Source organism: Rhinolophus ferrumequinum, chromosome 8 (genome assembly GCF_004115265.2).
Source record: "Rhinolophus ferrumequinum isolate MPI-CBG mRhiFer1 chromosome 8, mRhiFer1_v1.p, whole genome shotgun sequence".
In the NCBI taxonomy this organism is placed as follows: Eukaryota; Metazoa; Chordata; class Mammalia; order Chiroptera; family Rhinolophidae; genus Rhinolophus; species Rhinolophus ferrumequinum.
In genome coordinates, this window is record NC_046291.1 from 28,827,128 (window position 1) to 28,842,644 (window position 15,517).

General features: G+C 34.8%; 1 protein-coding gene across 6 annotated transcripts in view; it reads right to left on the reverse strand.

Annotated features, from left to right (window-relative positions):
* NBEAL1 (neurobeachin like 1) overlaps window positions 1-15,303 on the reverse strand; it is a 153,103-nt gene extending 137,800 nt beyond the window's left edge. For 3 of the 6 annotated variants that reach the window (XM_033111730.1, XM_033111734.1, XM_033111729.1), the window contains exons 1-2: window positions 14,922-15,040; window positions 13,792-14,061 (exon numbers count right to left, since the gene is read on the reverse strand). In XM_033111730.1, the coding sequence (XP_032967621.1) occupies window positions 13,792-13,842 (51 nt within the window). In that variant the 5' untranslated portion in view covers window positions 13,843-14,061; window positions 14,922-15,040. Of the gene's footprint in view, window positions 1-13,791; window positions 14,062-14,602; window positions 14,804-14,921; window positions 15,041-15,218 lie in introns of those variants that run through there. The other 3 variants (XM_033111733.1, XM_033111731.1, XM_033111732.1) reach the window with 3 other exon arrangements.
* Between the last annotated feature and the right edge of the window lie 214 nt (window positions 15,304-15,517).

Below are 15,517 nucleotides of genomic sequence, written 5' to 3' on the forward strand. Positions count from 1 at the left end.
TATGAGTTAGTAGATCTAAAGACTATCAGATTTAGGTTCAATTTTTTGACAAAAAATATTACATAGTTGTTATAGACGGCCTTCAGAAGTATATATCTGGTTATCTCTTTTGTGATATAGAAGTTACTGACCAGTATTTCCTAGATCCAGTATTTTATTATGACTAATTTCTGCAATAATCTTTACAATTTCCTATGATACCACTAGAAAGATTTGCAGAAAAAAGAGCTATTCATTTACTCTCAATCTCACTTCCAGATTCTTAAGATTACATCCAGATATGGACTGTATTTATGCTATTCATCCCAAGATGTACATAATGAATGACTTATTCAAATTAAATATATCCCTTAATACTTGTCAACGTTATGTATTTCCTGCAACAACTGAAAAATAAACAATTTTAAGAAGTTTCACATTGAAGAAAAAAATCTTACAATTTTCTTTACTTTGTGTTTAGTTATTTTCTTACCTTCTTAAAATGGATGATATATTAATAATGCATTCCTGCATAACAAATTAAACAAACTATACTTAGGGGCTTAAACAATTAGCATCTTACAGTTTAGGGTCAGGAATTCAAAAGTCGCTTTGATGGGTGGTTTGGGGGCAGACTGTGTCTTGAGCCTGTAATGAAGATGTCAATAGGGCTGCAGTCATAGCAAAGCCTGACTGGGCTGGAGAACTACTCTCAACTTCACTCACATGGTGGTTGTCAAGGTGTCAGTTCATCACAACATGGGCATCTCCATAGGCTGCTTACCACCCAGCAGCTGGCTTCCCCCAGAGCGAATGATCCAGGAAAAAAAAGAAAAGTAACTGAGATGGAAACAACAGTATCTTTTCTAATTTTGGAAATGACATACCATCACTTTTGCCAAATTTAATTGGTCACAGACGAACCCTGGTACAAGTGGGAGAGGACTACAAAAGGGTGTGAATACCAGGACATAGGGATCTTGAAGGCTGGCTACCACAGATGACTAGTTCATTAATTTTTAGCCTTTTTGTCTTTTCTAACATATTTAAAGTCATACATTTGCCTAAAAAGTGCTGTAGCTGCCCCAAACAGAATCTAAAATGCAGTACTTTTATTATTCAGTTCCAAAAAATGTTTAATTCTCCTTTACTTGTTCTTTAATCAAAGATTTAAGTGTATTTCATGGTTTCAAAACATTTTTTAAAACCTTTTGCTACTGATTTCTTCCTTAACAATATTTTCTTCAGAAAATATACTCAATTATTTTGATCATTTGAAATTTGTTGAAACTTGCTTTAAGTTTCTGTTACATCATTATTTGTATAAATGTTTGCAAGTGCTTGAAAGGAACGTGTGCTGGGTATGATGTTCCACACAAATCCCTTATATCAAATTTGTCAATGCTATTTAAATCGTCTGTATCCTTATTAATTTTTTTGTCTGTTCATTCTACAATTACTGAGAAAAGTATTAAAAATACTACTAACATTAAATTTTTTATAAACCTACTATGGTTGTCTTTATGTTCATTTCTCTGTAGTTTTGTCAATGCTTGCTTTGAGATTATTATGAGGTGCACACAAATTTAAAAGTTATTTTCCTTAAGTAAACTGTTTTTGTTTTGCTAAAAATAGATTTCACTTTTTTCTTTGGAAAAAAAATATGTGTTTTTTTTTTTTAAAGATGTCAATCCATTACCATCCACCATTACTAAAAAATCAGCTATTAATCGGTCATCCTTTTGGAGTTACTCTTTTTTTCTCTGGCAGCATTTAAAATTTTTCTTTGGTTTTCTGAAAAACCACTATGGTTTCACTATGATGTATCTTGGTATGCAATTTGTTTTATTTATTCTTGAGATTCACTGGACTTGCATCAAAAGCTCTCACCTGTACTCTCTTCAAATGCTATATTTGTTTCATTTTTTTCTCTCCTCTCCTTTTCAGAGTCCAATTAAACGTGTTAAACTTTTTCACACTATCTTTTGTATCTCTTAAACATCCTTCCATATTTTCCATCTCTTTGACTGCCTAGGATGTATTCTAAAATTCTTGTGATATCCTTTCCAATTCTCATTCTCTTCAGCTGTCTAAACTCATATTAACCCCATTTATTGGATTTTAATGATCATTCTCGGGTATTTCTTTTCCTATTTCTAGACACTCTATATCCTTTTTAAAACTGTTAGGTCAGTTTTTATATTGCATTTCTCTGATTCTGAGATGTATTGTTTTACATTTTGGCATCTTTGAAATCAAAATGCATTTTACAATTGCTCTCAGAGAGGCTGCTGGGAGACATTCTTGTCATTATCAGTGCAAACCTGGCAATAGGTGTTCATATTGATGTCCTTTCACTAGATTTACATGCACAGTTGGTACTACAACATATTGAGTTTAATTGTTCAAAATGTCTTCCAAAATTATACTATGATTAAGCAATAGGATGAAGTTATTGTGTACACAAAAAGGCATGAAAACAGAGGAGGGTATAATTTAACATTAATGATACAAATATTCGCTACTGTAGAAATGAAGACAATTTTATGTTGCCTTGCAAAGCAACAGTTGTACTTCACAAACTTGTGAATGAGAGATACTGAAATACATGCAAAAAGAATTATCTATCATATGCCAACACATGAAATTGAAATATATGCAAAAAGAAATGATCTGTCATATGTTAATCAAAGTAAATGAAGACAAGAGAATCTGCCAAGTCCCTTGGAAAGATAAATTTCAAAGCAATGAGAGCGTGTTACGGTCGATTCACACATGAATTAAAGTATTAAGCTGAAATATGGAAAAAACATTTGGTAACTACGCTGACGTTTTCCTCTTCCAGAGGGACTTGCATTTAGCAAGCATCAGTCTAGTCTGTATGACTTGGGATTTTCTGGATTTTGCTAATCCATGAAACAATCAACTCATGGTAATATCCTCTCAGGGACTTTCCACCTCTCTGCTCTGCTTAACACAAAGGCACTTTTCCCCAAAGTCCCCAAGTGAAGGAGGGAGAGTGAGGTAAGTTTGCTTACCATTAACCTAAGGGTGTACACCTTTGGGGGTCATAAGAGAAATTCTATTAGACTTCTCACTCTGGTTAGTCCCTTGGCTTTGACTTCTGCCCAACCGCAAGGCCATGACAAAAGTTCAAGTTCACCAGGAAAAGTGTCTTCCATCCTCTTCTACCTAAGTTCCTGCTTTCACTAAGATTTTGCCTCATAATGCCTTACTATCTTACCAGCTTTTCAATGCTACTGTTTCTTAAATTTCATCTAGAATTTTAAGTTCTTTTCACAAGGAGCATTTTGAACAACCTAGCCTAATTTATTACCAAAATGAAAACCTACACTAGGATCACTTTTCCTTTGTACTTCGGTCATGCCTTATATGTGCCTGGAATGTCCTATGTGACTATTGAACTACTACCCATTTCTTTAAAACCTTGATCACATTCTGCCTCTTCAACTAAGCAATTCCTGATGACTTCCTTCATCTTCCCTTAGGTCTCATATCAGGGCCTACTACATAAGTGGAAAACTGACTCTAGCGGAAAAGCAAATCCACAGATGGAGTCAGTCAATTACATAGATGACAGATAAAGGAAATCCACAGATGCAGTCAGTCAATTAAATAGATGAAAGATAAATTTGGACGTTTAAGAGATACGAAAGATAGTGTGACGAAAGGCAAACCTGTTACATCCAAGAAAGGTTGGAAGCCATTTTAATACAAACAAAAGTAGCAATATTCTAATAGAGGTCTATATATAGAATACACCAATCCCGAGTAAGGAAGATTTCAAATTTTATTTTAGGTATTTCTTAAATTTTAAATAACTCTTTATTCAGATAAGTACTTTAATGATGTTCCAGGTTTGAGCAATATAGTGTAGAAAATTCATGATTAAAATTAGCAAGTCTTGAAAAAGCTAACATCTGGAATGTTGGAATGTTAGGTATAATATATCTTGTTGCATTAATTTTGTGTTCATCTTAGAGTTTCACACAGTGGACAGGTAAAGAAACTTCTGATTCAAGTGTTTTTGGGAAGTCAGTCAAGTGATCCAATGTACCCCTGACATGTGAGATGTCAACAGCAGGGAAGTTTGTGCATATGTAGAAATGGGGTACATAGGAACCCTCTTTAATTTCTGCTCAATATTGCTGTAAACCTAAAACTGCTCTAAGAAATAAAGTTTATCAATGTAAAAAATAACCAAATAAAAAGGAAAATATGAAACTCAAGGGATAAAATGACAGTAAATAACATGCATACAGCAGGCGCCCAATAAAAACTAGTTAAGATGGCCTAAAGTGAATTCTTAGAAAACAAAAGCAAATCACTATGTATTAACTAAATATAACACTGGCACTTTTTAAATATAGCTTAAAAGTACAAAATTATGTTCAAGTTTCATGCCAGGCTGAAGCTTTTCAAATTTAGTATGATTTAGAGTAGTAAGTGTAATTTACACTTTTCAATCACATCCACAAAGTACTTTAACTAAAAATCTCTGAAATAAAATTTTGACTTTCTTTCTGCATCTGAATTTTCTAAATTTTCTACAATTAACTTGCATGTCTTAAATTTAAAAAAAATTAAAAGCATAACAGTAAAATATCATTACTACATTTTCTTAAAACATAAATCTAAATTATGTCAATATATTTTTATCCGCAAAATGAAGTTCATTTACTAGAAAAGTGTTTATTTCAATTTTATATTTTGACAAGAATCCTATGTCAAAATTATTCAATGAAAAAGGATAAATGCATCTCACAATGGCATCATAAATTTAAAAAGTACATTATCTTCCCTGCCATTCAAATGTTTAATGTCAGAAAAGATTATGTAGTAGTTAAATTAAATGTATCAAACAAAACTAGTTTTTTTACGGAGGCAAACTATTTTGAAATGCCTGGATGACTTTTGTGTGAGACGCAGGGATCAGCTAATGCTTTGATTCAACCGAAGCATAGATAAACTACCTGTTTGAACCTAAGTCACAAGACATAAATTTAAAAAAATCTTGATAGTCCTTAGATATAGATAAGAAAAAGTTATTTTCAGTATTTTAAAAGATAGCACAGTCTATGTAAAATATATTTAAGGACAGAACTCCATTTCCCTTACTGAAAAAGAAGTGGCACATTATAAGATGAATTCCTTTCGTTTTAATAAAAGCTGAGAGAGAGATAAGGAAACCACTGCTGCTTACTAACACTTGTCTGAATTCTGACACCTTCAAAGGAGTTCACATATAGTTATGGCAGATTTCAGTCATTTCACATAGTTTCCTACATCTTAATAGATTTTGAATGACCAGAATAAAATTGTCACAAAAAATGAATTCTATTTGCACAAAATAAATCAAAAGTATAAAAGAGAAAAAGTAAGTTAGGCAAGCCAAACACTATATTCAGATACCATAAGGCACTAAACTATAAGCATTTTATTTTACATCTTTAAAAATGAAGGATTATTGGGAATTAAGTACAGCACCTGATTTCCAAATGTACCTGCTTAAAATCCAAAATGATGATTCTAATAAAGAAAATTAAAATGGCAATTACTAAATACCAATAATTAAAGCAAGTGATGATTCTTTTCAACTATGCTAAGTCTTACTAATATTCTTCTGGAACTTAGTAATAGTCTAATTATACATATCTTAAGATATACACACACAAAACTATTCTTAGTAGTTGTAGAAATATATTCTAACAGGGGCAAACATGCAATATTAACAATGTCACCAATATATTTGAGAAGAAATGAATAAGGAAATAAAATATCTATCATAAATTAATCTATGAGTTGAAGAGGTTATACATACACTTATACATGCCTCAGCCCCAAAGTCTAAAGCTAACCAAATAGGAAACCCCAGTCTTTTTCCCATTAAAGTGAGGAGCAACTTTAATGTTTCCTATTTCAAATACTATAGAACATCATGTTGGAGCTATTAGACAATATAATTAAACAACCGGTGGCAGAAGAATTAGAAGGGAAGAAAAGTCTCCGCTTTCTATAGGGAACTTTCTACATGGCAGAAAGCCAGATGAGGGAGTTGTTCAGCCATGAGGAAGTACATAGTCTCTAATGCCTTCTTTAGATGCAGCAAAAACAAAAACAAAAAGGCTAGAAAAAGAACCTCCAAGAGTATGGAGCCAAGAGCAATAGAGAACAGCGGCCTGTGTAGCTACGCCCAAAAAACAGAACCAAAGTCAAATAAATCATGGAACATTCTTCTCTGAGGTTAGGGGGACCAGGCAACACCTGCCTAGTTTTCAGAACTGCCATGGACCAATGTCTCCTATGCATGTCCCATTTATCTCTTTCTCAAGCATCTTTATTGTGGCGTTCCTATCTCAGTTTCATCACTATATGTTGGGTTTGCACGGGGCAGATATTGAGTGTCTTTTGAGGTCACAGGTCTCAGTATGACTATAAACCACAATTGGACCTGACGTACATCACAAGATCTTGTGTTTCAAGACTGACCTCGTGACTGGATGAGACTTTTGGAGTTTTTAAGACAGACATGAAGTAGATATTGCACATGGGAGGGATATGAATAATTATAAGCAAGAAATAAGACAATGGTAGATTGGATTCTTGGTCCAAATTTTTCACTCCTTTGTAGTAAATGTGCTATGTAATTTAGCAATGGGAAAAGGAAGCTGTAGAAAAGGCAAAGATGCAGCAGTATGTCAGATATTGATCAAGGCTTGTGTTTCTGAAACTGGGGTACAAGAACATTTGGGGTTATTAAAACTATTTTCCGGCTCCATAAATTCCATTTAAGAATTTTTAAAGTTTGTGTTAACATTACTATTAATTTTTAAATTAATTTAAGCATATTAGAATTGACTACCTTGTAACTGGTTTTATTACTTAATTTCAGTGATCACACTTGCACTGGTACCAAGTGATCATTAGTGACTGTTCAATTTGTAGAGCAGTATTTTTCAAATTACAGATGAATTCTTGGCAACCTGACAATATTCAGATGCATAGAGTAGTGCCATGTGAAATGTGGTCCACAGAACAATAAAGGTACTTGCCAGATAAGTACAAAAATCAAGAATAAATATTTTAAAACTTTATTAATAAAAAAACTTTGGTAATAATTGTAAGTCTGTTGAATTTAATTGAAAAATTAATGAGGGCTGTATTTTTTAACATCTTTTTCCCCACTCTTTTTAGAACTATTTTGCTAAAGCCACTAATAATCTCTTAACTGTCAAATCTAATACATGCTCCACAATGCTTTTCTTCACTGCTATGTTGAATTTTACACTACTGACTATTCACTCCCTTTTTTATAGCCTCCCTCTATTTTCTGAAGCAACCACTCACTCTTGGTTCTACTACCATTCAAACTCCTTAGAAACTCTTCTTCCTTTATCCTCTTCTTAAATGATAATGTCCTCCAGGACTTCCTGCCTTTGACATCCTTCTCTCTTACTCTGATACAGTTTTTCAATAAGTGCCAAAATAGTGATTCTCAAATCTTTATTTCCAGCACAGACGGCCGTTCTGGACTCCATTATGTGAGGTTATATGTCTACCTTGATGTCCCACAGGCACTGAGAACTCACATGTTCACCTGAAAATCTAGTGAACCTGTGCTAGCTATCTTGGACGACCAAGCACTAGTTTCCAAAACAAAAAAAACCTGAAAATTTTTTTTGACTCTTCCTTTTCCCTCATGCTCCACATTTACACATTTAAGTACTATCAAGTCTACCTTCTGCAAGGGAAATTTACATTTCGATATTCGAAAGGAAAGAATAAGAAATTTTCACCCATCTTAACATTTTATAGTGCGTAAGCTCCTCAAGTAAAGCCACAAAGGTAATTTTCCTTTCCTAAAAGCTACTCTTATGTCGACAGATATAAAATATAAATTTCTTGCTTTCACACCCAATTTCCTAAAATGAGGATGTGCTTGGTAACCACTATTGAGCTCCTAATGATTTTAATTTGCTTAAGAGTCAAACATCACTTTCCTTACACACAAAGTCATGATTAAACCACAGAAAATTAAGGGCCATTTCTACATTCTGCACATAACAAGACTTACTGAATGTGGGTTAAATTATAAGGGTTGATGTATGTTGGTGTATCTTACTAAAAGCTTCACTTAGGATTATAACCAAAATTTCAAAAATAAATTATAATTTTCTCATTAGAAGACTATTAATTCAATCATTTTTTCCAAATCTATCTATAAAAGGAGGTGCTTGTTTATCTGAATATAACACCTCTGTATTATATTTTCTTTATGAAACAAAACTTTTATTCTAAAAGGAAGCTTACTCTGAGCTCATTGCAAAACTATCTATTTCAGTCATATTCCAGATTTAGCAGGACAAAGGGCAATGGCAGGAAATGGAGCATCACCAAGGTCCAAAACAAACTTGGTTTAGAGTAAAAAAAAACTCGCATCATTATTAGGATAATTAAGCACTATGCTTTAAAGCAAAAATAAATATAGATTAAAACTTCAGAGTTTCATAAGCATAGCTTCACTATTGATAAAAAGACAAAAGAATATTGCCCTCTATTATTATACAACATAAAGACAAAATGGAAGTAATCATGACATACTCATGCTCATATATGCATTTTTTAAATACTAATAAAGATTACATTAAAAGATCACATTTTTATATTTCTTACTCTTTCAATGCATTTAAATACAATCAGTTTTTTCTCACCAACTCTGAGAAATAAGCAAAACAGTTATTTTTTCCATTTGACAGAAGAAAAAACTGAAAGATAAAGAAATTAGGTAACCTGTTTTCAGGTGGTTATCATCAGAAGCAAATGTGGACTAATATTGGCTCTAATTCTACAGCTTCACAAAATTTTTCAGTATAAATTGAATTTCCAAAAAAATAAATAAATCAGATAATGACAAAAATGAACCATGAATTTCAACCCACATTGCCACATTTCAAAATGTCATGCTTTTGAGTGCCTTTGTATCTTTTTACTGAGTTAATGCATTTGATACTTTCCACTAGACAGAACAAAAATAGCTTAATCTTATCAAAGAATTTGATAAGCCTCTGAAAGGCTCAGTTTCTCTTCTGCATATTATGGTGACTAACTGTAGTATTCCCCAAAGGCTTAATGTTGAACAGAAATATACTTTTATTCCTATCCAAAGAGAGCAGTGAGAGAGACTGTATGATACGATACATACTATGTCTTGTTCTATGCAATATATGAATTCCAAAAAGTTGTATGACAATATAGACCAAAATTGTTCTCAGCACTGTCTGTTACCAGTAGCACAATAAGTGAAGAAATGTCAAAAGATACAAGGAATAACAAGGTGTCTAAGAGATAATATAAACTCAAATCTTTTAGATATTAAAAATAAAATCAATTTGCCTTTTATACTTAAGAGGAATATGCTCAGACAAGAAGTAGTAGTTAACTACTGAACTAAACTCCAGAGATAAGATTAAACCTGTTCAAATTAATGTTTAACTTGTAAGAACTATATGAAATGCACTGTTAATAAACTCCTTGACCCTGGGTGGGGATGACCGTTTAGAGGAAAGGAAAGTTGAGACTACATAATTGGAATAGTCTTATATATTAGTGAAAGAATCTGTCGAGCAGGAACGTTGTTGATATCCTGCCTGTATTATGTAATGAAAACTACATGAGGTTAACAAATAACCTACTAGAAGATGAATGTTTCTAACAATGCAACTAAATCCTATACCTAGCAGGAGAAAGTGAAAAGTTAGACGTAAATAGATTGGATAGAAAAACAAACTGCTAAGATATTTTTAATCAAATTCTTTGCAAATATCGAGTTTAATATGTTTTTAGCAGACCCATCTGCTAAAAACCTAAACCAGTGATTTATTTTAATTCTACTGAAAGGACTTAATCACTAATATTTAGGCTCGCAACTGAATCCAGACTAATAGGTAGAAAACATATTTATATATTCTCTTAGTATTCCTTTGACCAACAGTACTTACTACCCAAGGGTTATTTCTGATAAAGTCCTATTTAAACATCTCCTGAACTTTTACAATGCTCAATGGAAATTTTTAAAACATCACATTACATAGAAACAGTATGATGATGCCTTAATATTGACCTATTGCTAATTTACAAGTACTGTAAAGCACCAGTGCCAAGGTTAGCATTGTGGCAAATGAGGATGTCTTAACCTTAATGACCTGAAGCCCACCTTCAAATATCTCCCAAGGCATCATCTTTAATCAGCTATGTTTACAATGTTTGGTATGGATAGCACACCAATTGGGCAGCAAAATAGTAGACAATGTTTAAATTTTAATCATTAAAGAAGAACTTGCTACTTAAGAAAAATAACTGGTCACCCAGGAAGGAGGCTAGTGAATCAAGTCATTCTAAAAACCAAGAGAAAATCAAACATTTATTCTGCCTGCATTCCCTTTCAGGAACTGTCCTCAAATAATTGATGAGGGGACATTTCTCTATATATGTTCTGCTAATAAATAAAGAAATGATAGAACTGGGTATCACAGTTTTGCAAACTCCTAATGAAGCAATTAATGCATATAGGCAAAACTCACCGATGACCAAGACATTCATAAATTATATTGCCTCCCAGACCAAACAGAAAGGGAATCAATTAAGCCTCTACATCAGGGGTGCCCAAGCTTTTTTCAACATTTTTCACCAAGGGCCAAATGCGGTAAAATACACAAACAGCCAGGCCACTCACTCAAGGTGAAGTACGTATTGCCTCACCTGGTTTATTTAAGTAAACTAAATACATTTTTGGAATTTGCTGCGGGCGCGGGCTGCAGTTGGCCCACGGGCCGCAGTTTGGACACCCCTGCTCTACATCTTCCAGTTTGCAGACACCAATAGAGAGGAACAAATAATTTAAACCAAGGGAATTCAAGCAGCAAAACCCAGACTGAGAAAAGCTCATTAGTGTCAAAACCTGGCTTCTTCAACAAATAGAAGGAATAAAAAGTGTGGTGAGGAGGAACTTATAAAGACTTAACAGACATTTTCATCAAAACACAATGTGTATACTTTAAATATTGAGTCAAACAGCAGGAAAATAAAAACGTGATAACAGGCAAGTTTGAACACTGACCAGATATTTCATGACTTAAAGACTTATATTGTGATTATGTTTTTAAGAACTCTTATTTTATAAAAATATTTTTAAATATTTATGGTAAGATACCATGTTGTCTGGGATTTGCTTTAAAATAATTCAGGGGTAGACATAAGGGTGGTGGAAGGTTTCAGACAAAACATTACTGAACATGAACTGATAATTGAAGCAGGGTGACGGATACAAAAGGGTTCATTATAGTATCCTCTCTATTTGTGCCTGCTTGAAATTTTCCATCATAAAAGCTTGAAAAAGAATGATGAGCTAAAAAGTTCTAGATGACAATCTATAGAATAAGGACAAAACAACTCAATGTCCTTCAGAGGTCAAAACAAGCTAACAAAAATCTTAGTGGTGAATTACACAAGCATTCTCGTTGTACACAAACACTATTACTACTTGACAAATGAGAAAACTGAGACCCAGAAAGGTAAGTCTTGCTCAAGGTCACAAAACAGCAGCAGAGCCAAAACTAGATTCCACAATTCCATGCCCAGAAATAGGTCCAAATCAGAGCTTAAGTAAAAGATCTGAGCAGTCCTGCAGTAGTCTGAACACCCATCAAAGATGTTAAAAAAAAAAAAAAAAGGTGAAAAAAAACAGCTAGAGTGAAAGCAGTAAAGCTAGAAAGCATAGAGAACAACTGGGTATTTGGTAGTCATCCATACTAGAGAGCAGAAGCGTTAAATCTATGACACATACAGAGGTGCCAAAAAAATTTATACAAGTGGACACTGGTCAACGTTGCTCAAGCAGTAGTTCACTCACTGTGTATCAGAAGTGTCTTGACGCTGATGGTAGCCATTTGAGCACCTCTTGTAATTGCAGAAGTCAAATGTGACTTGTATTCATCTTTTGTTATGGGTATATATTGAGTATTACAATTTTAATACAGTTTTTTCCTTTCTTAAAATGTGTATACATTTTTTGGCGACCTCTGTATTTGAGAGCTACTTGATTTCACTGTGTTTGCAGGAAAAAAGTTGTCTAGTTTAGAAGTAGCTCACTCATGAACTGATGAAACATAAAATCATTTTAAATAACCATTTTTTTGAAAATGGTTGGAAAAAAATTTAAATCTTATTAAGTGTCCAAGTGATTTAAATCTCAATGGAACTTATCTTACTGTCCAATAGGCTTCATCATTTGACTGTGAAAGGTCTTCATTATTTACTTAGATTTTCATGAAGAATAAGGAACCACGTTTATATTAAAAATCATTAAGAATAAAATTCTCCATATGCCAACAAACTATACTATCTTTTCAATAAGCACAGTGTCAAATAATACACAACACAACTTAGAAACAACATAACTAATTAGTAAGACAATGTAACCCCATTTACCTTTGGTCATTCAGAAAATCGTAAAACCTAGTAAGTTTGATGCATTTTTAAATAAATCATTTTCAAACTACTAGGCATTCCTATTAAAACGCATTTTAATTTTCGCCTAACATGTGTTAGTGACTATTTTCAAGAGTGTCTGGTGAATTAGATTCCTTTTTTATTGGAAGAGTGGTCTATTTATAAAAGACATTTCTGGCATTAAATTACACAAGACTAAAAGCTATTTTAAAAATCTACATTAAACATTTCAAAGTATATGTCTTTCGGTAATTGTAAGAAATATCAAACTAGAAAGTCAAAGAAAATTCCAGCGTGATTGCTAAAATTTAATATTACAGATAACTGAGATCATTTGTTAAAGAACTTGTTCTTTAAAGAGCTGAAAGTACAAAAATGGAGCCCAAAGGGATAATGCAGAAACAGAAGCTGAGACTTGAGAACTTCACCACACAGACCTAAAGTAACTTAAGTAGTAGATTACAGTTGTTTCTCTGACCCTTGCCAATATCTTCAAAGTAGTAATGTAGCTCCTCACTTGAAAAAGATGTTCTTAAGCAATACCTTTCTCCTCCAATAACCTAAAATCAGAGCTAACGTGCAAAAATTCAAAGGCAAAGAGAGAAAATTATTTTTGAACAACAAAACCAAAAATATTAGTCATTATGGGTAAGACCATGAACTTGTTTGTATCAGTCAAGTACTGAGTTCCAAGCTCAGTTCTGCTACTCACTAGCCCCTTTAACCTCTGATCAGTTTTCTCATCAGTAAAAGGAGATAATTATAATACCCATCTCACAGGACTGTCCTGAGGATCAAATAAGACAATACCCAGAAGCTACTAACATCAGGGCAAGCTTAAAGTCACCATCTCATATCAATAATCTTTTAACATAGTCAAAAACTTTTAAATAATTTAAAAGGTTAATTAAGGTTAAGAATAATGCTTAATGCCCTTCTCGTAAAAATATCTCTATCCTCCTGCTTACAGAACAAAAAGAAAAGCACAAACAAAAATTAAAATATTTTATTTTTCCCTTAAGGACGTAATTTTACTTATATAATTTTGGGATCACTGAAGACAATTATCAAATAAAAACCACACCCTACAGTTTTTAACAGTATACCAATATTGCGTGTGTGTGTTCCAACCTAAAAAAATGGGAAACAGAAAATCCCGGGTTTTTAAATTCTGATTCATTACTATCAATAAATACGCTACTACCCATTAGTGATAATAAGACTAGTCATAAAATTTTATAACAAAGTATTTTAAAACTTAGAAATAAAAAAGAAAGCAGTTACCTTTGTACAATAAAGCATCCAAAGTTCAAAGAGCCTCTCCCTGGATGCCATTCTAGCTTTCACTGTGGCACTTTAATTTTTCATCAAAAAAAATTATGTTCAAGACCACAGCATGTTCATTTTATTTTCCAAGTTTTTCAGTCGTTTACAGTAAAGCTCAAAGCAGTAGGGAAAACAAAAAGAAGTGAAACAAATGGACTGTCTTCTGGTCAATAAAATTCAGTTTCAGCAGTCACTCCAACTTCATCAGTGGGAACTGGGCAATTAAATCTGTGGGGAAAAAAAACATGCAAATATTTGCTAGAAAAAGGTCATACTAATAACTTCAGATTTATCAGAACTAGAGATTTATCTACTTCACTTCCCACATACAGCAGGCTAAGCTTTTACACTGATAGATAAGATTTCATAGAAACTTGTATTTCAGGAAAACATTACAGCTAAGACAATATTTCACATCAACATAAAGTCAGAACCATCTAGGGCTGACTTACAAAAATAAGTACACATAACCAAAAATGCGTCGTCCGTCCTGTAATAAACAGCAACACGATGTTCCCCCTCATCTATTTTTCTATAAACATAAAAGGCACACTTACTTCTGACATAAAGAATCCCTTAGAATTGTCTAGTCTGCTTCTTAAACTTGTTGGGAATGTTTGTCGTTGTGTTGTAGGGCAGGGCGTGGGGAGGAGAGTGAGGAATTCCTGGTTTGTTTGTTTTAACAATCCTCAGAGAGTGAAAAAATCAACCTGTCCACCTGGCCTCTCTACCTCTCCATCCAGGAAGAAAGAAAGGAGCACGCACGCACCGGCAAGGAAAATACTCCGGGAAAGCTTCCAAGTGTTTTCGGAGATCTTTAAATTTTCTCCTCGCATCCCAGACATCCGAAACGTAGGCAAACTTAAGGTCTGCCAAGATGCCAAGAGACGCTTTGGAAACGCGGCAATGCGAGCTCCGAGTCTCCCGACCCGCTATCCACGTCCGCCCGACCGCACAGGGACACACCCGGGTCAACCTCGCCCCCTCACAGCCGCCCCTCACTCTACAACGAGTCCACCAAGCAGCACCCGGAGCCCTCCCACTTCTGCCACGCAGACCCCTCTACCGTACAACCCTCTCCCCCTCACCGCGCTCACGTTGGGGGTTGCGCCGCCGCCGCAAGCCGACGTCTAACTTGCTTCCCTCGCCCCCTTAACCAACCCGAAGCCCGGTGTCACCCCGCAGCAACCCAGCGGGCGGGAGTGGAAGGCGGGGCGACAACAGCGCGAGGCGGGGCTCGACGGTCCGGGGGAACCAGGGGCGGAGCTGTCCCCTCGGCTAATTGTTCCGACCTCTGAGAATTTATCCGGCCCCGGGGCAGTCACTGTTCATTGGTCACGCTTGCTGGGGAGGGGCGGGTGGCCTGAAGCCCCGCCCCAACATACCTGCGCAGTCGCAGTCGACTGGGTTCCTGAAAACTCGGCGGCTGGTACCAGCCAAGGCGCTCCACTCTTCCCTACAGGCCTAGACATGTAGGCGGGAGGCCGACGTGCTGACGTCCACGGCCAGGCACTGCTGGGTTCGGCAGACACAGCGTTTGGCTGATGGTTTCATTTCCGGGAATCATCTGAGGACGGGAAACTATACAGTGATAACTAATGGGTATTTTATGTTGATTTCTAGTTGCAGAAGCGGGTTTGGTCCCGGTAGTATATAGTAATGTGAAAACAGACAAGTGCCCCAC